General features: G+C 58.2%; 5 protein-coding genes across 14 annotated transcripts in view; 2 read left to right on the forward strand and 3 right to left on the reverse strand.

Moving 5' to 3' along the window:
* The window catches only part of TNRC6A (trinucleotide repeat containing adaptor 6A), a 40,459-nt gene extending 37,628 nt beyond the window's left edge, over window positions 1-2,831 (forward strand). For all 6 annotated transcript variants that reach the window (XM_063414722.1, XM_063414724.1, XM_063414725.1 and 3 more), the window contains one exon: window positions 113-2,831. In XM_063414722.1, the coding sequence (XP_063270792.1) occupies window positions 113-488 (376 nt within the window). In that variant the 3' untranslated portion in view covers window positions 489-2,831. The remainder of the gene's footprint in view (window positions 1-112) is intronic.
* Window positions 776-8,964, reverse strand: LOC134559686 (nascent polypeptide-associated complex subunit alpha, muscle-specific form-like). Its single transcript, XM_063414726.1, has 11 exons — window positions 8,783-8,964; window positions 7,891-8,010; window positions 6,032-7,741; window positions 5,781-5,893; window positions 5,657-5,715; window positions 5,364-5,518; window positions 5,127-5,289; window positions 4,868-5,059; window positions 3,828-4,052; window positions 3,140-3,293; window positions 776-2,937 (listed from the first exon to the last, which is right to left on the reverse strand). Exons 1-11 carry the CDS (start codon window positions 8,841-8,843, stop codon window positions 2,863-2,865), a joined length of 3,027 nt encoding a protein of 1,008 aa, XP_063270796.1. The 5' UTR covers window positions 8,844-8,964; the 3' UTR covers window positions 776-2,862.
* Window positions 8,965-9,990: 1,026 nt separating this feature from the next.
* On the reverse strand, window positions 9,991-13,459 carry NDUFAB1 (NADH:ubiquinone oxidoreductase subunit AB1). Its single transcript, XM_063414909.1, has 4 exons — window positions 13,171-13,459; window positions 12,977-13,064; window positions 10,800-10,906; window positions 9,991-10,158 (listed from the first exon to the last, which is right to left on the reverse strand). The coding sequence occupies exons 1-3, from the start codon at window positions 13,414-13,416 to the stop codon at window positions 10,815-10,817; spliced, it is 426 nt and encodes a 141-aa protein (XP_063270979.1). The 5' UTR covers window positions 13,417-13,459; the 3' UTR covers window positions 9,991-10,158; window positions 10,800-10,814.
* A 594-nt stretch (window positions 13,460-14,053) lies between these two features.
* PALB2 (partner and localizer of BRCA2) lies at window positions 14,054-22,989 on the reverse strand. 5 transcript variants are annotated; one of them, XM_063414903.1, is made up of 13 exons: window positions 22,891-22,989; window positions 22,753-22,812; window positions 22,594-22,651; window positions 20,021-21,913; window positions 18,546-19,345; window positions 18,213-18,296; window positions 17,935-18,090; window positions 17,463-17,548; window positions 17,040-17,201; window positions 16,772-16,888; window positions 16,367-16,454; window positions 15,196-15,344; window positions 14,054-14,355 (listed from the first exon to the last, which is right to left on the reverse strand). In XM_063414903.1, exons 1-13 carry the CDS (start codon window positions 22,939-22,941, stop codon window positions 14,133-14,135), a joined length of 3,927 nt encoding a protein of 1,308 aa, XP_063270973.1. In that variant the 5' UTR covers window positions 22,942-22,989; the 3' UTR covers window positions 14,054-14,132. The 5 variants fall into 5 exon arrangements, with proteins under 5 accessions (XP_063270973.1, XP_063270974.1, XP_063270972.1 ...); XM_063414904.1 differs by having other exon boundaries at window positions 20,804-21,913; window positions 22,555-22,651; XM_063414902.1 differs by having other exon boundaries at window positions 22,555-22,651.
* Window positions 22,970-27,493, forward strand: DCTN5 (dynactin subunit 5). The gene is made up of 7 exons (XM_063414908.1): window positions 22,970-23,077; window positions 23,206-23,274; window positions 23,605-23,723; window positions 24,145-24,256; window positions 24,862-24,964; window positions 25,188-25,279; window positions 27,162-27,493. The coding sequence occupies exons 1-7, from the start codon at window positions 23,030-23,032 to the stop codon at window positions 27,180-27,182; spliced, it is 564 nt and encodes a 187-aa protein (XP_063270978.1). The 5' UTR covers window positions 22,970-23,029; the 3' UTR covers window positions 27,183-27,493.
* The last annotated feature ends 453 nt before the right edge of the window (window positions 27,494-27,946 follow it).

Raw genomic sequence — 27,946 nt, forward strand, 5'->3', positions numbered from 1 at the left:
GATTCTCAGGCAGCTGAGAACACGCAGGGGGTTTGTGCCAAGGGTTCAGAGCCCTGGGTAGCTGCGAGGGCAGGCAGTGCTCTGTGTAAACGTCTCTCTCCTCCCTCCGCAGGTGTGTTTTAGGGAACACTACTATTCTTGCTGAGTTTGCCAGTGAAGAGGAGATTAGTCGCTTCTTTGCACAAGGCCAGTCCCTGACTCCGTCTCCTGGCTGGCAGTCTCTGGGATCCAGCCAGAGCCGACTCGGATCCATCGATGGTTCCCATTCGTTCTCAAACCGTAATGATCTAAATCACTGGAATGGTGCTGGGCTGTCGGGAACTAGCAGTGGAGACCTTCATGGCACTTCACTTTGGGGGAGCCCCAACTATTCCACGAGCCTGTGGGGTGCCCCGAGCAGCAATGACACCAGGGGAATTAGCAGCCCATCCCCCATCAACGCTTTCCTTTCCGTTGACCACCTGGGTGGAGGTGGAGAGTCCATGTAACCTTTTAGTTTTTTCAACTAATAAACTGTGACCTCAAGATGTAACAAAGCAGCACTAATTTGGACTTTTCACCTACAGCAAGGGGGTCACCTGTGGAAACAGTTACTTTCTGCACATTTTCCACTTTGTTTTAGCCCAAAACATATCAGTTTGAATACTTGAATCATGCAGGCCAATATTATAATGTGAAAAAGTATATATTTACACTTCCAGATAGTGCTATCCATATAAACCTGCTTGGAATGAGCTCATTTGTGTATATTCATCATGTTTATTCTTTGAATTCCTTTTTTTTTTTTTTTTTTTCCTTTTTATTTGCATTTTGCTGATGATGTTGGAGTATGAGCTTTTCTGACGTTGCACTGACTGCTGCTCCCCGCGGTGGCCGTGGGTGGCAGCAGCTCACGTGTAAGTGTTTACTCAAGGATGTTCCTACAAACAGTGTGCGCTCTCTACTATGCCTTGATGTTTGCCTACCTGCTCGTGGTGTCGTGGCGTTCCAAGATCGAGTTAGGATACTGACTTAGGATTATGAATGAAAGTATTGCACCAGTTTTTTCATGTATAAAACTAAAGAATTTAGCTCTGCAGTTTAAAAAACTGTGGCCACAGCTGTGACTTGCAACCCAGCCTGCAAGCCAGGGGGGTCCTGCACTTTCAATAGGCTTTCAATTTTGTTTTGGGGGTGCCTGTGTTGGCACCTTCTTGTTTACAGAATATTTTTTTTGTTTTTTGAGAAAAATGTTTACTCTTCCATCATTTTAAAAATTTTTAAAAAGACAAAAAAAAAAAATTGAGAATGAAAAAGATGCTTTCTATCTCTGGGAATAACGAACAGTGTTTGGCCATGTCCTTTTGTTTTCTATTCCTGTATCCTAAATCAAAGAGCATGGCTCTCAGGAAAACCAGTTCCCCAGTAAAAACTCCTTGTAGTTTCTTATAGGAAAAAAAAAAAAAACTCAACTTTTAGCACTGATAATACTTATTGCTCTGTAAGACTTTTCTCTGCCAAAAAAAAAAACGCTTCAAGCTGGAGTTGGACATTCTGCTTTTGACGCTGTCTTTTCTTAGTGAGTGGTGGTGGTTTGCTAATAATCCGTAGTTATCCGAGTTTTTGTAATCCCATCGAGTGGCTGTTCCTGCTCTGTGACTGTGTTACCGTGGGGCCGTGTCCCCGAGCGACCTGAGTAACTATGCATCCTGTAACCACGGGCTGGGCTTACAGATCGTGTGTGTATCCAGTTTTAATGTTGAAAAAGTTCTCGCAAGTACTTTCTCGCAAAAGTGAACGAGTTACATCCTCTTGCCACAAAAGGTATTATTGAATGCTTGTTTAGTCCATGAATTCCAGACTAGGCAAGGGTAAAAATTTTAACAGTGCAGAAATCGCCATCATTTCATTGCCTTGATTCTAATGTTTGTGTCCGAAGATGCAAAAGAAGTCAGTGGCTTTTAACTGTTTACAAATAGAATGTGATTGTAAAATGTACAGTTTGGTTGTGTTTGAATTATGAAGTTTCTCCAGATATTAATAAATCATGATGTTTTTGGCTGCTCAGCATATAACTGTCTATTTTTTGTGACTTTATTTGTAGGCTGTTTTCTATACGATGAGAATATCGACCGATCCGATAGCTCTGTATTCCCATAGGCTGAGTTTTCTTTTAGCAAACTGATTTTTTTATGAAGAGATCTGCATTTTATTCTAGCAAAAATCTCCCTCAACGTGCCCCCTCTGAGACTATGAGAGTCTAAGTGTAGAACTGCAGCTTGCTTTTCCTTTTCTATCCGAGCACCTTTGGAACCCCTTGCCCTCCGTGCAGCGCCCCATTTCCAGCCCCCACCATTTGTGCCCAGCTCGATGCTCCAGAGGACACGTGCGAATAAGGAGAGCATTTTGGAAAATAAACTTTAATGCTTACGACATCCTGGTGTTTATACCTCATTGACACGAATCACGATGAACGACGCAGCGGCGCTTCCGTGTCTGCCTGCGGCGGGGCTGAGCTCGTCCTGTGGCGGCCGTGGGGCAGAGCCGCGTCCAGGGCGTGACGTGCCCTCCAGAACTGCCAGCCTTCCTGCCCACACCGCCCTCTAAGTCCTGACCTGGTGGATGCCAGCACTGTGTGTCCTGACACCTCTCTGTATCTGCCTGCTCTGGAGTCTGCAGTCCCAGCCAGAGCTCGCGAGGCGCGGACAGGAACCGGGGCCGGGGCTCTCCGGGCCCCCGCCCCGCTGGGACTGACATCACTGACATCACACCCGCGTTGATTGTATCGTCCAAGTGTGTGGAATTCCTTCACTGAGCTCGTTACGTGGAAATAAAATGTGGTTGGTTTAAAAGCTGAACTCGCTGCCGTGTGTTGCCGTGGCCTCAGGCTGTCCAGCTGCGCTCCAGCGTGCCCAGCTCCAGCCCCTCGCAGACGGACTGCGGCCAGCGGGCCTTGTGCTGCACAGAGGGAATTCGGGTTGTGCCCCTTGGGGGCTGCTGTCCCCAGCCAGGGACGGCTCCCGGCGCTTCCCTGGAGTGCCCCTCCCGGGATGGAGTGGGCAGGGTGGGGCCCCCTGCACCCCGCCCTGCCCCTGCAGCCCTCCCCGGGCCCCCGCAGCCCTCCCCGGGCCCCCGCAGCCCTCCCCGGGCCCCGGCTCACCGGTCGCTGCCTGGAAAGCTGCTGGAGGAGAGGGAAGGGAGCCCACTGTGTGGGCTCCAGGGGCCAGCTCGACACGGAGATGTCACTGGCTTTCCCCGAGTCCACCATGGGGTCGTTCATGCTGCTGGAGCTGGTGTCCCAGTCATAGTGGAAACTGGAAAAGAATCCATGGGTAGTTAAGGGGATAAGAGCCAGGCTGGTGCAGGAGGGGGGCCCTGTGCTGTGCCCCGGGGACAATGAAGTTGCTGTTGGGGCAGAGCTGAGCTCAGCCCCGGAGCTGAGGGAGCACCCAGAGCTGTGGCTTTGCTCCTCATCCCCCTGGGTCCATGGCTGGGGGTGTTCCTGCCCGTCCTGCCCTTTGCCAACAGAGCTGGAAACTTCCAGAGCTCTTTTTCCATGGATGCCCCTGGAAGCTGATTTGACTTTCCCATGAGCACACAGAGCCACCCTTTCCTGCAGATGGGAACTCTCCTCCCTTTCAGCAGTCCCAGCACACACAGCTCCTCCCATGGGAGAAAATAAAATAAACCAGGTGCTGCTCCATGGGCTCCAGGGGCTGGGGGCTTGTCACAGCTCCCGGCACAGTCCCCTGGCCGGGCAGGGCTGCAGACACGGCCCCAGGGTGTGCCCCAGAGCCCTCCCTGCCTCGGCTCGGCACAGCCCCCCAGCAAGGGCAGAGGGTCCCTACCTGGGCCGGCAGCGCGGGTGGGCGCAGGGCGTCGGGCCCCGCTTGGCTCCAGCGGGGACAGCCGAGTCCCCCCGGCAGCCGCAGCAGGCGCCCTCCAGCACCTGCAGCTGCAGCAGCTCCTCCGAGTTGCTGAAGGCCGGGTTGTCCAGAGAGCTGGCCGAGGGCAGCCCCGAGCGCGACCAGTACTGGGCTGAGACATCGTCCAGGCGGCAGAAACGGCGGTAGCTGCGGGCAGGAGGGACACGGGCTCACCTGTGTGCACACACGGGGACACACACAGGGACACACACAGGGACACACACACAGGGATAGACAGGGATACACACACACATGTACACACACACATGTACACACACACAGGGACACACAGGTACACAGGAACAGACACAGGTGTGCACACATATACAGACACACACACATACAGGGCAGGCACATGCACACGTGTGTACACACACGTGCGCACACAAGCACGTGAGCACACAACCCCAATGACTGCTTGACAACACAGATCGCAGATTTCTGCCCAAATTTCCTGGGTCCAGGGAGGGGCCAGCCACCCAGCCAGGGTGGGGACAGAGCCCATGACACCGATCAGCCTCTGGCCACAGCCCCGCCGTGGTTGCAGCTGTTCCAGTGGTTTCCTCGGGAACAATCCCCAGGACACATTACAAAACGGGCAGTGGGGCCAGGACAGCAGAGCCCCGTTCCCAAAGGAGCTGCTTTGTCAGGGCTGTGCCAGAGCCTCGCCTTCCCCCGCAGCACGGGCAGGACACGCTGGGGCAGGACCCTGCTCCAAGGTTCCCGTGGCCACGCACACCGCCAGAGCTCCTGGGCCCCACTGGGAGCTCAGCCCCAGCCACCCCACCACGGCCGCTCTCAGCCTCCCGGCGGGTTCTCCTTGGCAGAGCTCAGCCCCAGCCCAGCCACCCCACCACAGCTTTCCCTGCTGCCCCTCGCCCCCAGCCCCCAGGAGGGGCAGCGGTGCCACCCTCCCGGAGCCCACAGCCCCCAGCCCAGGCCCACAGCCCCCCGTGTCCCACCTGCTGCGGGTCTGCTCGGCCCTGGCCTCCAGCAGCAGCGCCTTGAAGCGGCGGACGGCGATGGCGGCGAGGACGGCGCCCAGGAGGACGATGCTGAGCAGGACCCCGGCCGCCACGCCCAGCAGGCTCTGCTGTGTCACCCGGTAGTCGCAGCGCAGCCCCATGAACCAGAAATCGCTGCCCGCGGGGCACCTGCGGCGAGGGGCCCGTCAGCGCCCGGGGACAGCGCCCGCCCCCCCGGCTGTCCCCGGGCACTCACTGGCAGCGGGGCTGGTGGCCCCGGGCGTGCGAGCAGATGCCGTGGTTCTTGCAGTAGCCGCGGTGGCACAGGGAGGTGCAGGTCGCGTTCCCGTCCGCCCTGGGCACGCAGGCGAAGCCGGGCGGGCAGGCGAAGAGCGCAGCACAGGGCTCCAGCGGCCGCGCTGCGGGGACGGCCCGGCCGTGTCAGCGCTGCCCGCGCTGCGCCCACCCAGCCCCGGCCCGGCCCCGCACTCACCCGGAGCCGCGTGGCGCAGGACGGGGCCCAGCCCCGCCAGCCCCGCCGGGGCACGGGCAGGGCCCAGCGCGGCCCCGAGGAGCTCGTCCAGCCCCGGCACCGGCAGCTGCTCGGCCGCGAAGAGCGCGTCGTAGGTCAGCACCACGCTGCCCTCCCTGCGGGGACACGGCCGCGCTCTGCGGTGCGGGACCCCCGGCCCAGCCCCGCACCCGGCACTGCTGGGCCCGCGGCGTGTGCCAGGCCCTGTGCCCGCGCCGGGGGCGTCACACGCCGCGGGCTGTGCCAGCACCCACCTGATGGCCGTCACCTCCAGCCGCAGGAAGCCGGGCACGGAGCGGAAGAGCGGAGGGACCTGCGCGGGGCGCGGGGCTGAGCGCGGCGGCCGCAGCGCGCAGCCCCGGCCCGGCCCGCACTCACCGTCTGGTTGAAGCTCTGCAGCAGCTCCTGGCGCTCGGGGGAGCCGGGGTCCTGCAGCGCCGGGACGAAGCCCATGTCCAGCACCAGCTCACAGGGGATGCGCAGGAGGGGTGCTGCAGAGGGGATGGGGAGCAGCGGGTCATCACCCCACCCCAGGGCCACCAACACGACTTCCCCCCCACGCTGGTGGCTCCCGGGGCCTCTCCCCCTCTGCCGTGCCCTAGCAGAGGATCCCAAAACCTCAGACTCACCTCTCAGGAGCGGCGGCTGATCGTCTACGATGAACACCTGTGGGGCCCTGCCCACCTCAACCAGTGTCACCTGCGGGGTGTCAGTGTCTGTCCTCCCTCCGGGGCTGCTCGATGGTAGGGCCAGGTCTGTGTCCACAGCAGCTGGGGAGGACCCAGGGCCCCACCCAGGGGAATCTGTGGGCTCCTGGGGGGGCCCGGGCATCACAGTGGGCTCCTGAGTTGGGGCCCCCCACGTCAGCCCCACCACATCCCCCTGAGGCACAGCAGCACGTGGCTCTGCTGTGACCGTCCCCATGTCCCCGAGCCTTTCTGGGCTGGTGGCAGCTGTGACGGTGGCAGTGACACTGGTGGTGGTGACGCCAGTGGCAGGGGTCGGTCCCAGGGAAGACACAGGCTGGGAGGAAGGTGGCTGCTGGGGAGGCCCAGGTGCTGAGGGGGGTGCCAGGCTGCCCACCCCCACCTGGGACCCCCCCAGGGATGGAGGGCTCCCAGCAGGACCCACCCTGGGGCTGGAATGGGGCAGCCCTGGGGAGGGGTGTCCCAGGGGAGTGCCCACAGTGGGGCCAAATCCCAGGAGCCCCCAGCCGGTCCCTGGGGAAGGCAGCGGGGTCGACAGCAGGGTCACTGCAGAGCCACGGGCTGGGGCAGACTCTGGGGACGGGGGGATGTGGGAGGATCCAGCACTGGTGTGTGTCACCCCAGCCTGTGCCACAGCAGTGCTGCCAGGGGCCAGGGGAGCAGAGGGCTGTCCCGGGATGGCTGAAGGGCTCAGGGGGTTGTGACTGGGCTCAGGGGGACCCTCCCTGTCAGGTGGGCCCAAGACCCCTGTGGTCAGGTCCAGGGCTTCTCCCCTGCCAGGAGATGTCCCCCCGGGGGTGCTGGCCATGGTGGTGGGGAGAGGCAGACCTGAGCCCCTGTGTGTGGCAGGCAGCAAGGCTGGGCCTGTCCTCACTGCTGGCCAGGCTGTGCTGGCCACAGGGCCCCCACCAGGCCCAGGGGACAGTGCAGAGGGGCGAGGGGCAGAGCGGGGGCGGGAAGCAAAGCCCTGTCCTCCTGACAGCCCCCAGTGTGTCCTCTGCAGTGTCCCTGTGGGGGTCAGCAGCCTCTGCAGCCCCCCAGCAAAGGTTGATGTCCCTGTTGTCCCTGGTGCTGAGCTGTCAGGGGCCAGCACGGTGCTCGGGCGGGTCCCTGGGCTGCTGTCACCCAGCTGGACAGGGCCATTCTGGCTCTGCACAAGGACTGGCCCAGTGGCCCTCCATCCCAGCAGGGTGCTGCTGGCCCTCCACTGTCCCCTGGCAGAACCTGGCACTGTCGCAGAGGGTGGTGAATGTGAAGGTGTCCCCTGCACAGTGGTGGCACCTTCTGAGGTCCCATGTCCTGCAGGGTCAGTGCCCGGGGGCTGCGTGGCTGCAGGATCTGTGTGTGCTGGGGCCCCTGCACTGGCCAGCCCCAGGCTGGCAGGGGATGGCTGCTCCCTGCCTGCTGCCTGTTCAGTGCTGCCTGCAGAGGCCGAGGGCCCCAGGGGCTCTCTGTTTGTACCACCCCACACTGCCCCCTCCCTTCCCGGCCTGGGGCTCTCCTGCGGGCTGGAGAGCTCGTCTGGCCCGGAGGGGGTCCCAGGGGAGGGCAGCAGTTCAGCCTCAGTCCACAGGTGCCCCACAGCCCCTGGTGTGGGCGCCTGCCCTGTGCCAGCTCCTCGCTGCGGGCGACCTGCGGGCAGAGGGGACGGGCACTGAGCAGCTCAGACCCACGGCCAGCACCCGCAGCAGCCACCGCGGACCCCAGCGGGCCACAGCACGTGTGGCTGGCACACGGTGCCACCAGGGGCTGCGGGAGGGACGGGCTCAGCCGAGCAGTACCTGTCTGGCAGCGCTCCCTCGTCGCGGGGCCCAGGTGGGCGCAGGGGTCGGCAGCGCTCAGGGTGGAGCCTGTCCCGCTGCCCAGGGATGGGCAAAGCCGTGCACAGCATTCCACGAGCACTGGGAGAGAGGGGAAGGAGCAGCGTGCACCAGTGCTGGGTACGGAGCGTCCTGCAGCAGCACCAGGCACCGACTCCAGAGCTACAGCTGAGGGTGGGGGTCTCTTTCTCCCTTCTGTTAACCGTGGGGGGCTCTGCTGAAGAAGATGCTCCAGAACAACCCAAACCCAGCTGGGAACCTCCTGCCCTGCTCCCAACGAACGGTGCCGAGTCCTGCCCCACCACCTGACTCTCCATGTGCCAACACCTGCACCAGGGGTCTGCGGGCAAGGCACGCCCAGAGCCCCAACAGTGCCCCGGGCAGGGCTCCGGGGCTGCTCTCGCCAGGGATAAAGGGTAGCTGAGCAGGAGCCAGGGTCACCGCCCGGGTGGGGCTGGGACTGGACGGGGCCACCACGAGCCCTGCGGGCCCCGCTCTCCACCAGCGCCCCCCGCAGGGGCAGCAGCCGCCTTTGAGGCCACGGAGTAGCCCGGGCTGGTGGCACAGCACGGAACGGAACGGCCACAGCCCGGCACGGAACTGCCACGGCTCAGCACCACCCTGGGCAGGTCCCAGTGACACCGAGCAGCCGCCGGCCCCCGCCCCGGCGCCACTGGGGACACGGACCCGCGCGGTGCCGGTGCCGGTACCGGCCCCGCCGCCGCCGCAGACCTCCGGGCCGCAGGGATGCACCGGCCCTGCCGCCGCCCCCCGAGCGCAGCATCCCCCGCCCAGGGACCGGGGGGACCGGGGACCCTTCCCGGCCGTGCCCACCTCCCCGCGCCTCGCTCACCTGCGGCGGCCAGGAGCCGGGGCAGCGGGAGCCGGGGCAGCGGGAGCCGGGGCCGCTCCATGGCGCGGCGCGGGCGGCTCTGCCAGGCGGCGGCAGGAAGCCCCCGCCCGCCCCCGCTGCGGCGGGGCGGAGGCGCAGGGAACCGCAGCCCCCCAGCCCGGACCCGCCCCGCGGCACCAGCACCGGCCCCGGCCCCGGCCCCGGAGCTCCCTCCCTCCGGGGCGGGCGGGCCGGGGATCGGCAGCGGGACCCACCCCGGGGCCCTCGGCGCGGCCCCCGGTGCTCAGCGCAGTCGGGGCACTCACAGCTCCTGCCTGTCCCCCTCCCGCCGGTTCGTCCCGGGACACGGGCTCTGCCCCTGGCTGTCCCCACTCTGCGAGCCAGGGCAAAGGCTGCCCCAGGACATCAGTGTCACCTGTGGCTGCAGGTCCCTCACCACATCCCTCAGCGCCACCACAGCCAAGAGCTCCCAGCGACCACTCCCCCCCATCAAACATCTTGTGCCCCTGCCGTGGGGAACCCACCGCAGACACAGCAGCCAAAGCCACCCTGTGCCCCCGGCTCTGCTGTGCAGCTGCTCAGAAAACGCCTCAGAGCTCAGCCAGGCTGTGGAGCCAGGGAGGTTTCCAAGGGCACCGTGAGAGCAACACCTGGGCCCTGGAGGCAGAGGGTCACTGCTCTGCCAGGGAGCTCTCCATGAAGTGCAGCTCCTGGGAACACCTGGGAACACCCCACCACAACACAGCGTGTGCAGCACTGCAGCCTCTGCTCCATTTTCCATCCTTACCTCCCCCACTGCCACAGGATCTGTTATCCAGTGACACTTCCTTGGCTCCAGCCTGGCAGTGCTGCTGGGGCACGTCAGTGTTTCTTGGCTCTGAGGAAGAACTGTGCAGTGCTCAGAAATAACCCATTCCTGCCGTGTGAGGGTTAAAGTAAGGCTCCTGTGCTGAGATGAACCGTGTGTACAGGAACAGCAACGTGAATTTGCTGTTCAGCAGCAGGAAAATCATTCCCCCCTTATTTTCCATCAGGAAAGCAGAAGCATTTCACACAGAACTTGTTTTTACCAGCACTGATGAAATAAACAGTTACAAACATGCAGGGCAGAGCCAAATCTCAGAGCAGGGTCCCCAGAGTGCCCTTCACACCCCTACACCACCACCAGGATCCACCCACTGTGTGAGACAGAACAGCCACCACCAGAATGGTCTTAACTTTTTATTCCTGTTTTTCTCTTGTTTTTAAATGACAACACATTCAGACAGCTTTAAATACAACATCCACGTGCACTTCCCAAGGAAGGCTGCAGTGGGACAGCGTGCACTCCCATCCATCCCTGCCGGCACCAGCCCCGTCCTGGTGTGGGACAACTCCTGGGAAAACAAAATCCACATGTTTAACATTTCATCAAGCATTCAGAGGTACAGAAGGGGTCAGGACATGCTGAGTGCTGAAAACAGGCACAGAAGGCCCCCCAGTTCTCTCCAGAGGCCACAGCTCCCACCCTGGCCCTGGGCAGAGAAGGGTTGCAGCCTCCGGGCCCCAGGGAGTTGGGGGGGAAGCCTGGAGCCACACAGGAACAGGCAAGAATGTGGATCAGTGCTGCAGCCTGGCCTGAGGCCACCTCATTTCCCCTGCAGTCCTCCCTGGTCACTCCTATAACCCTTTCCTGCCCATTTCCTTCCCGCCTGTGGTGGAGGAAACGGCAGCAGCAGCAGCAGGGGCTGAGGTGCCCCCACACGCCCTGCACAGAGCCCAGGAGGAGATGGGGGCCATGGCTGAGACTAACCTGGCCCCCACTACTGCCCTGGGGATGAGCTGAGTGCTGGATGGGCCAGGCACGATGAGAGGAGACGCTGAGCCCCACGTCCTGTCTCCACTGCAGGTGCCTCAGGTAAACACCCCCCACTCGCCCTCCCCGCTGCTGCCAGCTCCTGCCTGTGCCACCTGTGTCACACATCACCCTGCTCTGCCCCTACCCCGGTGTGTGCCCTCAGGGCACCTCTGAACTCACCTCTGAGCAACTGCTTCACTCATAAACATCCTTCTTATCTGCAATGTAATCTACAATCTCCTGTGGGCACATCAGCTTCTCTGCATCTCCGTCAGGAATTTCAAATCCTGCAAGAAAGGGCACACGCTTAGTCCAGACCCAAGGGAAACAGGAGCAAGGGTGAGGAAGGGGTGGCTGCTGGCTCAGGGGACACGCAGGCAGGCAGGGGTTGCTGTGTCAGCTGGAGCTGACGCTGCATCACTGCACTGCCTGAAGTGACACCACCTCCAGACAGGGACACGGCAGGCACAGCAGGAGCCAGTGCCCCTTGTACCCTGTTAAAGCCACCAGCGCCTCCCCAGAGCCCCCCAGACACCGGTGTGTGGCAGGGGGACAGCACCCGAAGCCCCTCAGGCTGAGCATGCTGTTGTGCTTTCATGGAGCAAACACCAGGGCAGGGCACCAGGGCTCCTGGTGGTGGAACTGGTCAGGAACAGCCCAGAAATGTCTGTTTTTCTTTTCAGCACTCCTGGCCACACGCACAGCTCACTTGGGATTACTGACACACTGCCAGCAAAGGCTCTGAGAGCAAAACATCCACTTGGGCTTAGAATGACCAAGCCCCAGGGACATCTATGGCCCAAGGTGACATCTAGGCACCTACTCCAGAATTCAGGGGCTTTAGAGGGAAGCATGAAGAAGTCCAAAGGAAGTAAAAAAAAAATTTGGTATATAAACCAATAGGGAGAAAACACCATTTTTTTTTCTCTAGTGGGGTTAAGAATGAAAAAAATTCTGGTGAGCAAAAACAACCTCGACTGCCTGGGATTTTTGATCTGCAATGCCAAGCTCAGCACCCACTGCTCCCCTTTCCCCCTCCCTGGTGGTGCCCATGGGGGGTGGGAGAGAATTCCTGCTTCCAAAGGGGCTGAGCTGACGAGCAAAGGGCTGCATTCCTGATCCTGCGGGTGCCCAGCTCACTGGTGGTGCTGTGCTCTGCCCAGCTCTCAGGGCTGGCTCCCCAAGCTCTGCCCAGCTCTCAGGACTGGCTCTGTGCTTTGCTCTGCTCTCAGGGCTGGCTCTGTGCGTTCTGCCCAGCTCTCAGGGCTGGCTCCCCAAGCTCTGCCCAGCTCTCAGGGTTGGCTCTGTGCTTTGCTCTGCTCTCAGGGCTGGCTCTGTGAGCTCTGCCCAGCTCTCAGGGCTGGCTCTGTGCGTTCTGCCCAGCTCTCAGGGCTGGCTCCCCAAGCTCTGCCCAGCTCTCAGGGTTGGCTCTGTGCTTTGCTCTGCTCTCAGGGCTGGCTCTGTGAGCTCTGCCCAGCTCTCAGGGCTGGCTCTGTGAGCTCTGCCCAGCTCTCAGGGCTGGCTCTGTGAGCTCTGCCCTGCTCTCAGGGCTGGCTCTGTGCTTTGCTCTGCTCTCAGGGCTGGCTCTGTGCGCTCTGCCCAGCTCTCAGCTGGCTCTGTGCGCTCTGCCCAGCTCTCAGGGCTGGCTCTGTGAGCTCTGCCCAGCTCTCAGGGCTGGCTCTGTGAGCTCTGCCCAGCTCTCAGGGCTGGCTCCCTGTGCTCTGCCCAGCTCTCAGGGCTGGCTCTGTGCGCTCTGCCCAGCTCTCAGGGCTGGGTCTGTGAGCTCTGCCCAGCTCTCAGGGCTGGCTCTGTGAGCTCTGCCCAGCTCTCAGGGCTGGCTCCCTGCGCTCTGCCCAGCTCTCAGGGCTGGCTCTGTGCTCTGCCCCAGCTCTCAGGGCTGGCTCTGTGTGCTCTGCCCAGCTCTCAGCTGGCTCTGTGCGCTCTGCCCAGCTCTCAGGGCTGGCTCTGTGCTCTGCCCCAGCTCTCAGGGCTGGCTCTGTGCTCTGCCCAGCTCTCAGGGCTGGCTCTGTGCTCTGCCCCAGCTCTCAGGGCTGGCTCTGTGCTCTGCCCCAGCTCTCAGGGCTGGCTCTGTGAGCTCTGCCCAGCTCTCAGCTGGCTCTGTGAGCTCTGCCCTGCTCTCAGGGCTGGCTCTGTGAGCTCTGCCCAGCTCTCAGGGCTGGCTCTGTGAGCTCTGCCCTGCTCTCAGGGCTGGCTCCCCAAGCTCTGTCCAGCTCTCCGCTGGCTCCCTGTGCTTTGCTCTGCCCTCAGGGCTGGCTCTGTGCGTTCTCCCTGCCCCACAGGCCCGCGGTGCCGCCGCTCCCGGGCCCGGCCGCCCCCGGCAGTCCCGGCGCCGTTACCGAACTCGTCCTCCATGGCCATGATGATCTCCACTTGGTCCAGACTGTCCAGGCCCAGGTCCTTCATGAAGTGGGACTCGGCTGTGAGCTGGGGGAGGACACGGCGGTCAGCGGGACACGGCGGTCAGCGGGGCAGGGCAGCCCCGTTACAGCGGAGCCCGCGGCCCTCCCGCCTGCCCCCCCGTCCCGCTCACCTTCTCGGGGTCGATCTTATCGTAGAGCTTGAGCACGTAGAGCACCCGGTCCTTGATGTCGGCCAAGGTCAGCGGCGGCAGCTCGGAGAAGCCGCGGCAGAGCGGCGCGGCCACCCGCGGCAGGCGGAGCAGCGCGGGGCGGCCCGGCGGGGCGGGCGGCAGGCGGCGGAGCGAGCGCAGCGCGGCGGGGCGGGCGGGCAGCGGCAGCAGGCGCCGGGCGCAGGACGAGAGGACACGGGCCGCCATCGTCGCTGTCCCGGCGGGCGCCGCGCGGGCCCCACCGCGCCTGCAGCGCCCTCTGGCGCCCGGCGGCCGCAGCGCCCCGGCGGGGTCCCGGCTGCACCGGGCCGGGAACAGCTCACTGCGGGAGACTCCAGACCCTCTTGGTGTCTGTTTCAGGGCTCGGTCACTGCACAGGATAGTTCTGCCTCATGTCCAGGTGGAACTTCCCATGCCCGTAGCCTCTCCTCCTACTGCTCAGCACACTGAGAAGAGCCCAGTCCATCTTCTTGGCACCCCCTTTGGATATTTGTACACTGATAAGGATCCTCTCAGCAGTGTCTCGTCTTGAAGCTGAACAGCCCCAAATCCCCCAGCCTTTGCTCGTTAGGCCCCTCATCATTTCCACAGCCTCTGCTGGACTCGCTCCAGGAGCTCCCTCCTGCCCTGAGGAGCCCGCAGCTGGACACAGCACTCCTGACGTGCCTCGCAGGGCTGAGCAGAGGAAGGATCCGCTCCCTGACCTGCTGGAAATGCTCCTCCTGGTGCACTCCGGCTCACCGCTGTCCTCCCTGGCCCCCAGGACACACCACTGGTCAGGGACAGTCCATTAGAGCCCCCGGTCCTCTCCGCAGCCCCCCTTACAGCAGTGACAGACACGGGCTCGTTCCAAAGGCAAAACGTTTAATGGCACAGCACACACGGGCAAGCAGCCCCACCGGTGACGGGTCCTGGCCCGGCTCTCAGGCGGCCCCGGGCCGGTACCGGTACAGGTGCACGGTCCCGTCGCGGTGCCCGGCCAGCAGCCCGGCCCCGCCGGCGGCCCAGCGCGCCAGAGCCCAGCGCCCCGCGGGGCCCGGCGGCAGCACGGCCGTGCAGCGGCCCCGCAGCAGGTCCCACACGGCCACGGCCCCCGACGTCAGCACGGCCGCTCCCGCCGTGTCCCACACGTCGCCCTCCAGGCACCTGCGGGGACACGGGGGTCAGGGGATGTGCAAAGACACCATGGCAGGTTTGTTCAATTAGCTCAGGGCTCCGTTAAAGATTAACAGCAACTGCAGGCAGGCTACAGTCTGGGCTGCTCCTCCAGTGCAACTGGGAAGGGAGGAAGCCAAGAAAATCTGCCTGGAGACTCAGAACATGCTTGAAAAAGGTGGACCCTTAAAACAGTGGTACTCCTAAAAACCTCCCAGTGTGTGCTCAAGATCAGGCTGGACAGGGCTTGGAACCTGGTCTAGTGGAAGGTGTCCCTGCCCAGGGCAGGGTGTGGGCCTGGATGGTCTTTAAGGTCCCTTCCACCCCTGACCATTACCTGTTCAGTAACCAAGACCTGGGTCCACCACTATTCCCACACATTTCCTGTGTAAGGACACTGCAAGGCTGAGCCTTAAATGCAAGGCTGACCCTGCTGATGCCTCAAAACACAGGCCATGGGAAGGAAAAGGCCACGTGCCCGCAGCTGCTGCACACAAACAAACCTGGCAGCACGGACTGGCAGCCGGGGGTTCAGCTGAGGAACCAGGGACACAGCCCAGCCCCGGGGGACAAAGGCAGAGGCGCAGGCCCAGGCCGTGTCCCCGCGGTGGCGGTGGCAGTGGCGGTGGCGGGGCGAGGGGCCAGCGCACAGCCTGCCTGCTGCGGGGCTGGGCAGGAAGCAGCCCACGGCCCCCACCCGGACACGCAGCACGGCCGGATGAGACTGCAGACACCGCTGGATCCCTGCCAGAGCTCCCCTGCTCCTCAGGGCTCCTGCAAAGCCCCGAAGGAGCCAGCCCAGCCCAGCCCAGCCCGGCCCCAGGGACTCGCCTGCCTGCAGGGCCCGGGGGCAGGCAGCAGAACGTCACCCCCGCGCTCCGGCCCGTGCGGGGGTTGAAGGCCACCACGCGGAATGCTGGGCTCCCACTGGACTCGCTCTCTTTGGCATGAGGATGGCTTAAAACAACAAACAAAAGGCCCTGATACAGAGAGGGAAAATACATCACTAAAAACAACGGCAGGAGGAGAAAAACCAAAATAATTTTCCAAAAATTAACTGTTACACCCTCTCTAATCATAGCCCCGTGAACTGTGATGCATTATTTTTACAGAAGAAAACAGAAATGGTTTACTTTCCTTATCAAATTAGATAAAAGCAAAAGCAGCTGCTGGCTGATAAGGGCTGATGCAACACAGCAGAGTGACAGCTCAGTGACCCAAGGGACTTATGAATTTCTCTTCCTGTTTCAAAAAGCTAAACCTGACGTAGGATGAGGTGACATTTCAAAAAACAAAAGAAGTAAAATTTCTGGGTCACTTTTTAATCCCTACAAGCTTAAAATGTAACAAGAGTTCCATGGAAAGCAGCGCAACTGAAAACAGTAGCTCCCAGAACAGCCACAAACCAGCATGAAATATCCTGGGGTGGATAATCTGAGCAAGACTCCAAAGAGTCTGACTCAAGGCACCATTATTGGACAAGACATTCTTGTCCTAAAAGGTTACATGCTCACTGAAAACAATCAAATCCTTGATAAACCACAAAAATCCATTGGGAATCACAGCACAGGCAGAAGCAAGTGGGGAAGATGATTAGTATGAATGAGATGGTTTTACACAGCTCATTCCCTCAGGCATGTATGTCCACAGGAACCATTCACAGAGGGTTTCTAATGCTGGCAGCACCCACGTGTGACATGGAAGAGACTTGCCAAGCACCAGGCCTGGGCAACAGCACTTGTGCTTCCCACACACAGCATGCTGCAGCTTGGGAATGCACCAGGATGCACTGACCCCATTTTATTAGCACCCTGCAGAAAGCCAGGAGTTGAGGCAGCCAGTACGGGTTATTTATTCCTCCTGGCAACCTGTTTACCCTTGAATTCTTTACAGTGTATGGATACAGATCTGATAGTTCAACCCTCTCTAGCAACTTCAATCCTTTATATCCCCATCCCAGTCAGTGCAGCCCAAGCATCAACTGTGAATTTTATGTACATACGGAGTCAGAATATGCACGATGGCAGATGGAAGCTGGGTAGGAATAACCAATGTGCATCTTCCTCAGGAGCTGACCTGTCTTCAGATTCCTGCAGTTGGTGAAAACACAAATCCTGACACATTTCTAATCACAGTTACACCCCTGTGCAGGATAGACATGGATTTGGTTCCACATTAAGCCAACTAAGCCAAGAGACAGGAAGGGTGTAGTGAGGATGACACAAAAGCAATGGAATTGCAGCAGCACATTCATTCCCTGGCTGTCTGACTGTGGTGCCACACTGCAGGCCCTCTGACAATCACCAGTGCACAGCAGGTCAGCAGCCAGCCAGCACCCCTGTACAACCCTGCAGCTGCTGAAACTGCGCCCAGCCCCTGCACTGTGTGTGGCAGAGGAAGCACTCACCAAACCACAACGCTGCTCCCTGCAGTGGTGCCCACCAAGGCCTCTCTCATCCCTTCCACTTCAGCAAAGGCTGTAACAGTTTCCTCAGGGGGCATCAGAGTCTGCCTGTCCTTGCTCCTGAAGGGAGATCAGCACAAAGAAGAGCAGGTGAAACAAAAAGTGCATGTCTTGGAAGAGGAACATGACACTGCTCTACATCCAAGTGTTTCCTCACTTTTATCCCACCCACCACACGGAGACCACCCCAAAGCAGCACCCCCAAACTCACCCCCCTGTCTCTGAGAGCAAAACCACCTCCAGCTGCTGCTCCTGCATGGTCCTGCTGCTGCTCACCAACCTCCGGTCCTTTAGCCCAACAACTGCTTTTATATTCCCAGTTTTCACTAGGGAGTGCTTGAATGAGTCAGTCTCAGAAGAATAAAGCAAGAGCCTAAATCAAAAGACAAGCACACACCGTGGCAGGAGGAAGCAACACTCAAATATGCAGTAGCATATACAGATCAGCCTGTGTTCAATCAGTCTGCCACAGGTCTTTATGGCTGATTTTTAGAAATCTCTTCCATATTTTCCAACAGTTAAAGCAATTGGGAAAGTGCCACATTAGTAAAAAGATAATTTCAACCACTTCTCACAAGGAGTTCAGCTGCAGCTACTCAGGGTGCAAAGTACTAGTAAGAAATAAATACAAAACCTTATTTCTCCAATCTCCAGCTCTCCCAGTGCTACACACACGAGGTTGCAGGTGTCTGGCAGAGGAACAATCTGGATTACAGGAATCTGGGACAATAAAACAAGAATTCAGTGTTACCCACAGTGTCCCTTTGACTTTATCCTCATATCCTAGAGTGTTTCAAGTAAAATGATGTGAAGCAGAGTTGGTTTTCAGACCCCCCTCAAGAAGCAAACTTAAATGAACAGCTGAACTCTCTGCTGACTGGTTGCCTAATTAAACAATCCCCACTGATGAAAGAGACAAAACGTGTCTCCAGGGACTGTAAGGGGAAAAAGCACAAGTGAAGTGCAGCCACCATTCTGTGCATGTGGTATGAAATTCCAGTAGATAACACACAACCACGCAAGCTACAAGCTCCTTGTGTCTTGGGAACTCACACACGGGGCAAGAAAGCTGCCCTTAACTGTGGAAGTCCGGGCTGTGCTCATACCTCTCTGAGGTGCCAGGTGTGGACCCTTCCCCAGCAGTTGGGTGCCAGGGGCTCCCAGAGGGACACGGCGTTCTCGCAGGCGGTGACCACGCGCAGCTCCCTGCTGCCAGCTGCTGCCCACCACACTGTGCTCACATCCACAGCGCACGAGCACTCCTGCCCAACACAAAACAGTGCTGCTCCTCCTCTGACAGACAACCTTACCTGCTGCATTGTTGTTAAACTCGGTCTGGCAGAGCTGCTGCTGCCACAGTAACAATGCCCTGCTGCTCTCCCACCTTTAGCTCCGACACAAACTGCAAGCTCTCTTCCCTGGGGCCATCCGGCAGCACTGGAGTCAACTGTTCTGCTGCATCTTTTTTCTGCAGGAGCAAAGTAAAGAATGAGGATAATTCAACTTCGAAATCATAGTCAGCACCTGCAAGAATGAGGCTGAATTCTTGCATGCTCTCTGTCACTCTCATGCAGACACTGCATGCTACTGCTATGATCCATGCAGAACTAGCATACAAAGAGAACTTTTCCCTAAGGTCAGACAGGACTCTGGAAAAAGGGGATTTTCCCACAAAACCACTGGCTTAGTACCCTTCACAAAGATCCCATCTTGTTACCTGTTCAGGTGAAGCTCTGCAGGATTCCTGCTCTTTGTTCTCTGACTGCTGATGCTTCTCCAAGGACACAGTCTCATCAGATTTATTCTCAGGACCCCTTTCAGCTGCTGAAGGAAATGTCCCTTGCTCCTCCTGGTTTCTGGCAGCCCCTGCAGCACAGCTGCTGGGGTGCAGTGGCACAGCAGGGTCTCTGTGTGCCACATCCCCCAGGACCAGGGCAGCTGCCCCTCTGGGGGAAGGTGGGGTCGCTGCCAAGGCAGGTACAGAAGGTGTGTCAGGGAAGACCTCACTGTGCACTGAAGGTAAAACACCTGGGGTTGCACCCACAGCAGGGAAAATGGACAAGGAAATCTGAGACTCAGGGTGAGTGGGAGCCTCAGCTAAGACAGTCCCCATGGGAGTAAATAGCAATTCATGGGTGGAAAGCTTCTTCTTGGAAGTTGGGCTTTCCATGCAAGGGAGTTCAGGCAATCCACTTTTGGAAGGCAAAATCAAATTACTTCTGACACTTTTTTCTTTTGGCTTCATTTGTGCATCTCGTGCGTCCTCTGGAGCCACACTATCCTCAGAGACAAAATCCTCCAAGTCATTCAGCGGGGAAGATTTCAATTTCTCCAGTTTCAGTACTCCAAATTCCTCATTTGGTAAGTGGAAGTCCCTGATGCCCAGCTTAGGGACCAGCCACTGGAGGCTGCGGAAGGAGAAGAGGGAGCCACAAGTGTTGGGGTCCTCAGCAGGGAGCCCAAGGGCAGCAGGACCCTGTGAACCCATGGGACAGCTGTGTCCTCTGCTGCTGTCATCTAAACACAAGAATACAAGACAGAACATCATTATTTTAAGATGATAAAATAACCAGCAACTTGCCTTTTCAGAATCTCTCATGAAGGGTGTCTTGGATTCTAAAAATAATTAAAGCACCATATTCATCTTAACACACGGAAGCGGCACCTTTCTGGAAAGACACTACACTCTGCAGTTACTCTGCATCTCTGGATCAAGTCTTCAGCTCAAAGACCACCACCAAAGCCTGACATATATGCCTGAGTGCTCAGTCAGTTTGGTTTACTGATTTTCGCCCAACACTTTCTCTTTTCATAATATTCACACACCCTCAGAAAGGAGGAAACAATCATTAGCATGCAGACAGCTGGAAGAACAGGCGGACATTCATTAGCTGGCAAACCAGCCCTAGTGTTCACAACCTTCACTCCAACAGCAAGGGCAGCAGCTCAGTAAGTTCCCAGCCCTGCTCTTCCTCTGTTCATTCCCTGCAGAAGTTTCTGAAATTGTTTAAGGAACATGGGCACCACAATTATCTACTCAAAAAATAGTCTCATTTTTAAAAGAGTAATAGTTAACTTCTATCGTATTTCTTGCACAAACACAGCAGGGTGTGAACAGCAGGGCCTGCACTCACAGGATGTTCCCTGCCTTGGGGAATGGGGGATTTTGGGGAGTTTACATGTGAGAAGTACCTGCTGAGCCTGTCTGGGCCCTGTGCCTGGCCGAGCAGCGCAGGGAGCGGCGCACAGGGACACTGACCCCGGGGAGCTGCTCAGCCCCACGGGCTCCTCGCTGCCTCCTCACACGCTGCCCTGGCTGTTCCCCACCCTGGCACACAGGGGCGTTGGCTTCCACGTCTGCCCCACGGCGGGCAGAGCTGTCACTCCCTGGGCTCACAGAACCGCTGCTGTGGAGTGGATGTTGAACCTGCTCCAGCACAGCCTCGTGGCATTTGCCTTGGCTCCCGCCCGGAGCAGGGTCAGGACCTGCTGGCTGTGTAGCTCCAGCCACTCCTGCCCCTGCAGACCCCAGTGCTGCAGCACCAGACAATCTCCTCTCATCTAAGGATGACCTTTCAAGGTTAGCATCACAGTTTTCCTTTTCACTCTGGTTCTCATTTGACAGCAGAGCACTGCTTTCATTGGCCATTGTGGGATCCTGACTCTCTATAAGCTCTTGTGACACTGGATGCATGGGGGCTTTGCAGGCAGACTTTCTTCTTCCCTTCTGTTTCCTCTGGGATTGTCTCTGCTCTTGCCTTGTGCTAGTGATGCTTTTCTGAGACATGGACTCAAGAGAAGTGCTGCTGCTGCTGGATGCAGGAAGAGACTTCTGAGAACTACCTGAGTTTGCTTGATCATTTTCTGCCCCAAGAAAAGGGAAGGGCAAAACCCCTGGCTCCAAATCACTCATGGCTCTCTCTTGCGAGGGCTGATTGGGGTTTGCATCTTTCTGCTTGCATTTACTCCGCTGACCTTTCTTGCTCCTGCCCAACTGGCTGAGGATTACAGCATCCAAATCCACCTTCCTCTGGCAACTGGACATACGGCGAGTTGTCCGGACGTAGTACTCGACAGGGAAGAGCAGCCCTTCAACCACTGTGCAAGAGCTCAGCATGCCCTCGGGAGCTGCTGCCTTCTCAGCAGGAGAAAGCCTTGACTGAATTTCAAGCTGTTGATTCTCCAAGAGTTCTTCAGCATTGTCCAGAGTGTTATCTGCAGGACAGGGATTTACAGTATTAATGTCATTTTGATGTCCTTCACGGTTTTTGCTCTCCTTGGTTATGGTGTTATTTCTGCTGTCAGGCAATATTTCATTTTCTGACATTAAATCCAGGAGCCCACGTAGCTCTCCCTGATCTTCACACAAACTCTGACCCTCTGGCTGTTTTATTATCCTGGGGGATTCTTCTCTGCCATCACCTCCGGGGTGAAGTAAAACAGAGTCTCCATTCTGTGAACACGGCTCACATCTATCAGGTGTGGCCACAGCCCTTGAGGACTCAGGCTGACAAATGTCCCTGCTGTCCCTCAGCACATCTGGGGACAGCTCAGGCTCTCCTGCAGTGACACTGCCCTCAAACATACCCTGTACGAGCCCTGATGCTGCATCAGGAGTGAAACTATTTCTTTCTCCCTGCACAAGCACTTCCCCAGGTGCCCTTTGAACAGGTTCCTCAGTGTGCGAGGGGCTGCTGTGCCTGAACACTGGTGACTGAAGCTCCTCTGCAATTTGATTTTTCATCATTCCACCAGCACTGATTAGATACACATCATGCACTGATTCCCTTTCCTTTGATTCCAGAGCCTTCGCCCGTCTCCGCAGCTTCATCATGCCTCGGGAGGTTTGGGGCTTTTTCTCCACAGGAACAGGCCTGATGATCCCACAGCACAGGTCTTCCTGGCTGGCCTGAAAGCTTTGTGCCCGGGAGCTGTCCTGCGGGCTAACCTCATCACTGGAGAATTCTGCAACACGCTGAACTGTGACAGATGCTGTCTTCTCCGTGTCAGCATCACAGCAGGTTTTAGTCTGTAACTGAGAGGGCCCACCTCTGTCAGCACCAGGAGATGTGTTATCTCTAGAACCTGGGGGGGGAAATGTCACACGTGTAAAGTACTCCTAAAGTCCTGTCCAAGAAAAGCATCACACGGTAAAATTAGGCTTTGTTAGCAGGGAAAGATGGAGATCTTACAGTCGGGATCAGAGCACTGCAGACCTGGTGAGGAGGGAAGCAGAGCAGACATTACTGCAGACCAGGGCTCAGCCCAGGGCAAGGGCCGTGCGGGGCTGTGGGGGCAGTGCACTGGCCACAGCGGCCGAGGGGACAGCGGGGACGGAGTGAGGGTCAGCAGGGCCGGGTGCGTCCTCGGCAGGGGTCACCACGGGGCAGCGGTGGCCGCCGGGTCCCCGCGTGTCCCACCGCCCTGTCCTGGGGGCTCCCGCCTGGGGCATCTCCTTCCTGCCTGGGGCAGCCCCTTCCCGCCTGGGGTATCCCGTTCCCACCTCTCCCGCCTGGGGTATCCCGTTCCCAAATCTCCCGCCTGGGGTATCCCGTTCCCACCTCTCCTGCCTGGGGTATCCCGTTCCCGCCTGGGGTATCCCGTTCCCGCCTCTCCCGCCTGGGGTATCCCGTTCCCACCTCTCCCGCCTGGGGTATCCCGTTCCCAAATCTCCCGCCTGGGGTATCCCGTTCCCACCTCTCCCGCCTGGGGTATCCCGTTCCCACCTCTCCCGCCTGGGGTATCCCGTTCTCCCCGGCTCCCACCTGGGGGGCTCCGCTCCCGCCGGCCGTGGCTCCTGGCTCGCTCTGCTCTCCGCGCCCGCTGCGGACACACAAGACCCCGGCGGGGCTGGGACCGGTCCGCGGTGCCCCGGCACCCCCCGGCACCCCCCCGGCACCCCCCGGCACCCCCGGCCCGCTCACCCGCAGCCGGATGACGGTCTCGCTGTACTCCCGCCTCAGCAGCGCCAGCTTCTCCCGCAGCTGCAAGAGACACCCGTGGGGATGGCACCGGGATGGGACCGGCCCCGTCCCGTCCCACCACCCCGCCCGGCCCCGCACCTTCTCCTTGTCGGCGCCGCTCAGGGCCGCCGCCGCCGCCGGGGCCTCCATGGCAACCGGGGCGCGGCGGGAGCGGGCCCGGCGCGGCGGAGGTGACGCGGCGGAAGCGGCGGGGCCTGGCGGGGCCGGGGCAGCGGCCATGGAGCTCAGCGAGATGCTCTACAACAAGTCCGAGTACATCGAGACGGTGCGGGGGCCGGGGCCGGGGCCGGGGCCGGGGAGCGGGGGCCGGGGAGCGGGGGTGCCCGCGGGGCCGAGGCGCTGCGGGGGCGGCGGGGCTCGGGACAGCCGCGGTGACCGCCCGTTCTCCCGCAGGCCTCCGGCAACAAGGTGAGCCGGCAGTCCGTGCTGTGCGGCAGCCAGAACATCGTCCTCAACGGCAAGGTGAGCACTGAGTCCCTGCCTGCCCCGTGCCCTGCCCGCCGTGCCCGGCGCTGCTCTCCCGCAGCATCCCCGAGCTGCTGCCAGCAGAAACAACACGGTTCTGCTTTGTGCCTAAGCCTGGCGCTGTAATGCTCACTGGCATGACCAGGAGCACAGCTGGTGGTTCCAACCTCCTGCGCTTTTGCTTTATTGTCAGTTTTCTTTTGACTGAAAGAACCGTCCCTAAAGTAAGGTAATGTTGCTGGAGTGCCCAGGCCGCCGCAGGAGTCTGTGTGACAGCTGCCACCACAGGTGGCAGAGGGAGCTGGCCTGGCTGTGTGTCCTTTGCAGACAATAGTGATGAACGACTGCATCATCCGCGGTGACCTGGCGAACGTGCGGGTGGGACGGCACTGCGTGGTGAAGAGCCGCAGCGTCATCAGGCCGCCTTTCAAGAAGTTCAGTAAAGGGTAAGAGGCCCCTTCCTTCAGGGAGATACCTAAAAACACCTGTCCGCTTAACTGAGTCTTGTGTTCAATAACTCCGCTCCTTTTGCAGCAATTCGCAGAAATGCATCTCTCAAACTTGCTTTTTCCTCAGATGCTGAGCTGTGCCTTGGGGGTTGGTGTTCTCATCAGGCTCTTGGATGGAAAGGGAAAGATTAGAATAGCAAAGTCAAGAGCATGCTTCAGTTTTTGTATGTTTATTCACAACACCTTCCTTCTCATTTGAGCCATCCTTTAGAGGAGGAACCCAGAAACTGCTCTGTCTCCCTTATCACCAGATGCACATCTGTTAATCCATCTGGGGACAGGAGACTCCACAGGGTGATTTTGGGTCTGGCAGTGTCAGTTTGTTTGTTGGACACAAACAAATACTCTCCTGTTGCAGGGTGGCTTTCTTCCCTCTGCACATCGGTGACCACGTCTTCATAGAGGAGGACTGTGTTGTCAACGCGGCCCAGATCGGCTCCTATGTGCACATAGGCAAGAACTGTGTCATTGTGAGTGCTATTTCTGTATTTTTTGTAAACTCCTGGGTGCTGCTGAGGCCTTGTGACAACAGCTGAGAGGTGTCTGCACCAGCTGGCTGGACAGGCTCACCTCCTCTTCCTGCTGCCCTTCCTTCTCTGCAGGAGGCTGAGCTTTCAGGTTTACTTTTCTGAGGACAGCGGGTTCAGCTGCTGCTGGCTGGAAAATCCGTCCCAACAGTGTTGTCCCTGTGGCTAATGGGATTGCCCAGGGAATGCAGCCTGGCCACAGAGTACGAGTGGATTTGTGTTCCTGTGTAAATAAGACCAAATAGTCAAGGCTACTGTGTGCTGAGGGAAGGCTTTGCTGCTACTGCTTGATTTTGCTGCTACTGCTTGATTTGGGTTTTTGGTGCCAATTTGACAACTGGCATGTTAATGTGCAGTTGTATCTGTGCTAGCTGAAAGCAAGCAGACATTTTTCCTCGAAAAGTTAATTCTGATGGGAGGAGCATTCAGTCAGGGTAAAGATTTATTCCTGTGATCTTTTATAAAGGATATGTAACATATCAGAAATAGTAAGAAAATGTCATGTTTATAGTATTGTAAATATAAACTTCTCCTGTTCCCTGTTTTAGGGACGTAGATGTGTTTTGAAAGACTGCTGCAAAATCTTAGACAACACAGTACTCCCTCCTGAAACTGTAGTTCCACCTTTCACTGTCTTCTCGGGCTGCCCAGGTATGTTCCCTTTATCTTCTCTTGCCGATAATCTAGATACTCCCTTTTTAAATGTGATTTCTATAACAAAAGTGCCCATTAGCATTTAGTGCCTAAAAATAAAGGTATCGGACACTTGCTGCACTGAAAAATAACAGTTTTAAACTGTGAAACTCCCTGTTTTAGTGCATGGTTCATAAGTGGTACACGATGGCTGATGGCCATACTGTTGTTCTTCTTCCAGGACTCTTCTCTGGGGAGCTCCCGGAGTGCACCCAGGAACTCATGATTGACGTTACCAAGAGCTATTACCAGAAGTTCTTGCCCCTCACTCAGGTCTAGTAGCCCATTTCCTGCGTTTCAGGCACACAGGAGTGTTCTGGGGGTGGGAGAGGGGTGTTGTGCAGGGGGCCAGAGCCCTGCGCTCCCCTGGGCACGTCCGTGTGCCCCAGCCCCGCTGGCCTGGCCAAGCAGTCCCTCGTGAAAGCTGCTGTGTCCTGCTCAAACCTTGTGTGCTCATCCAGTGTACTCCATTCCACATTGTCTGAATTGTGCCTCTGAATGTTCTGGAGCTGGGAAAGCTGAAACACCTGCCTTGGGGCAGCAGCTGGGGAGCGAGGCAGAGCTGACACGTGCTCCTCAGCCTGTCTGCTCGGTCCTGTCCTAACCCAAAGCTAGGCTTAGGTTTGCCAGGAGCAGTTTCCATCCCAGCAGGGCTGTTCTGGGTGTGCTCTGCCCACTTACCAGGGTTCATTAGACCCAGCCTTTCCTTTGGCACAATATTGCTGCCCATGGGCCTGCATGCTGAGGTGCATGGCCTCCTCCTTTTCTCCCTTGGATTCTCTCCTGGGGTTCATCATCCTGCTGTTGGCTTTAGGAGTTTTGGGTGACACTGACTCCTATCTTTCTGTGCCTGACAGGATGTTTCTTAGCTTTTAGTTCCTGAAGCAGCATGACCTCAGTCCTGTGCTCTCACCCCTCAGGACTGCTGTTCTTGGGGTCAGTGCCACTTTCTGAATGTCACAGACCTTAAAGAGCCAAAGGCCTTGAAAAGAGGATTGCCATGTTACCCACAGAATCCAATGCAGCAGAAAGTGGGTAGTTAAAAGTGAGAGAATGCTGCAACTGTCCCCATTTCTTACCCAGTGTCTGTATTTTTTGCAGAAAGCTCTTCAGTGCTTTTCTGCATTATGAAACTTAACAGTGACACTCAGACTTCTTAGAGAATGACGATTTCATTTTGGACACAGAGTAGAGCAGGAATAGTTCTTGTTGAGAGCAGCTCTGAAAGTTGGAGGCATCTGATGCTTGTGTACCTGAGTACAGACAACTCTGCACATGAGTCTGCCTGCTCTGGTTGTGTTTATGAAAGCTTACCATAGTCCCGCTCTAGGTTTTAAACTGGGGCTCCTGCATGTTGTAGTGTAGCACCTGGGGCCAGGACATGTATTAGGTGTGTGGTAGGTGTGTGGTTGTGGATGAGCAGCCCTGGAGCCTCAGCTAATCTGTGTAGCAAACGCTGATACTCCTTAATAGCAAATAGCTGTATGAGTACTAACGTGTAGCTGCTGTACATCATATGTAAAACCAGTTTGTATTTTTACTGCACATAAATTAAAGCCTCTTCAGTTGTTCAAGTGACTCATGACTCTTCAAATCAAACTAGACTGAGGTTCCTGCTGTGCCTGGGCATGAGCCACAGTCCCTTGTTCTGTGACTGCTACAGGCTGTTCTGTCCTGTGCATTAAAAAAGTGCAGTACAGTGTGAAACAGCTGCTTTCTCCCTCTGAGGGGCCAGAGAAGCCTCCTCTGTCAGACTTGACAGGTTTGGGGTGTCTTGTGAGATTTCCTGCAAGAGTTCAGAGCACTGCTTTGCTCCAGGGTGTCTCTGGCAGTGTCTGGCAGGGGTGGGGTGTCTGTGCTGTGTTGCTGTGTTGTCACCTCACAGTTCCAACACCACATCGTGTGTTTCACTGGGATCGCTTGATCAGCAGCCACAGCAGCAGGGAGAGGAGTGGGAGAAGGGATACGAGTTTGGGAGTGGGATGGCAGCTGGAAAAGTCTGAGTGATGAATTTCTACAGTTACCTGAGAGCAAAGCTATAGTGCATGAAGGGATATGTCACTGCAATTCCATGTTTCTTGGCCTGCTCTTCCTTCTAACGGTCTGAGCTGACTCTTCTGCCTTAATTAAAACCTCTTTTGTTGTCTCTGTTAAGGTGGCTTCTGCCAGGGCCTAAAACCAAGCCACCACTGAAGATCCCTAACACCCAGCATTGTTAACATTCCTTTCACTGGCCACTTTCTTCTGCTGCCTCTGAAGCGTCCCTCTGACCTGGGCTCGCCTCTCCGCCTCTCCAGTTCTGGGAAGATGGAGTGTCAGTGGGCTGCAGCGTGGGGAGTCCCAGCTCTGCAGGCAGCCCTCCGTCCAGCGTGGTGCAGTAAAATAACTGTAGCCAGAGGAGCTGCAGCAGTGGGGAAGCATATCCTACAGGGAGGGGGATGCCTTCTGTCAGGAGTCTTGTACAAACACTGAGCACTTCACCCCCAAGTTGCTGTGTTGCTTCATTGATCCCCTGTGTGCTTTGCTGGGTGTTGCTGACCAGGACGGGCAGGGTGTGCTGCTGGGTCTGAGGCTGCTCAGGGGCCCTGGGAGCACTCCCACCCTGCCTGTGCTGCTGGGCCAGCGCTGATGGCTCAGCCGGGGGGGCCTGCATGCGGGAAGGTCCCTCAGTCACAGTCTCAAGGTGGGACCGTGCCTGCCTTGAGGGGAGCAGAATCTCCCGAGATGATCCAGCTCTGGTGGGAGTGACGCTTGAGCTGTGGCTGTGGTGCCCTGCAGGGCTCCTGGCTCTGGCTGTGCGCTGGGCTCTCCGGGACACCCTGGCACCCATGACCCGTGCCTGTGGGTCAGGCATTGGCTCAACCCACCGGGCAAAAGCACGGTATAGGCCGGCCACTAACATCTGCTCTTTGTTAGCCGGGACTGAAAGAAACAGCTTCT

Source organism: Prinia subflava, chromosome 17 (assembly GCF_021018805.1).
Source record: "Prinia subflava isolate CZ2003 ecotype Zambia chromosome 17, Cam_Psub_1.2, whole genome shotgun sequence".
NCBI classification, from domain to species: domain Eukaryota; kingdom Metazoa; phylum Chordata; class Aves; order Passeriformes; family Cisticolidae; genus Prinia; species Prinia subflava.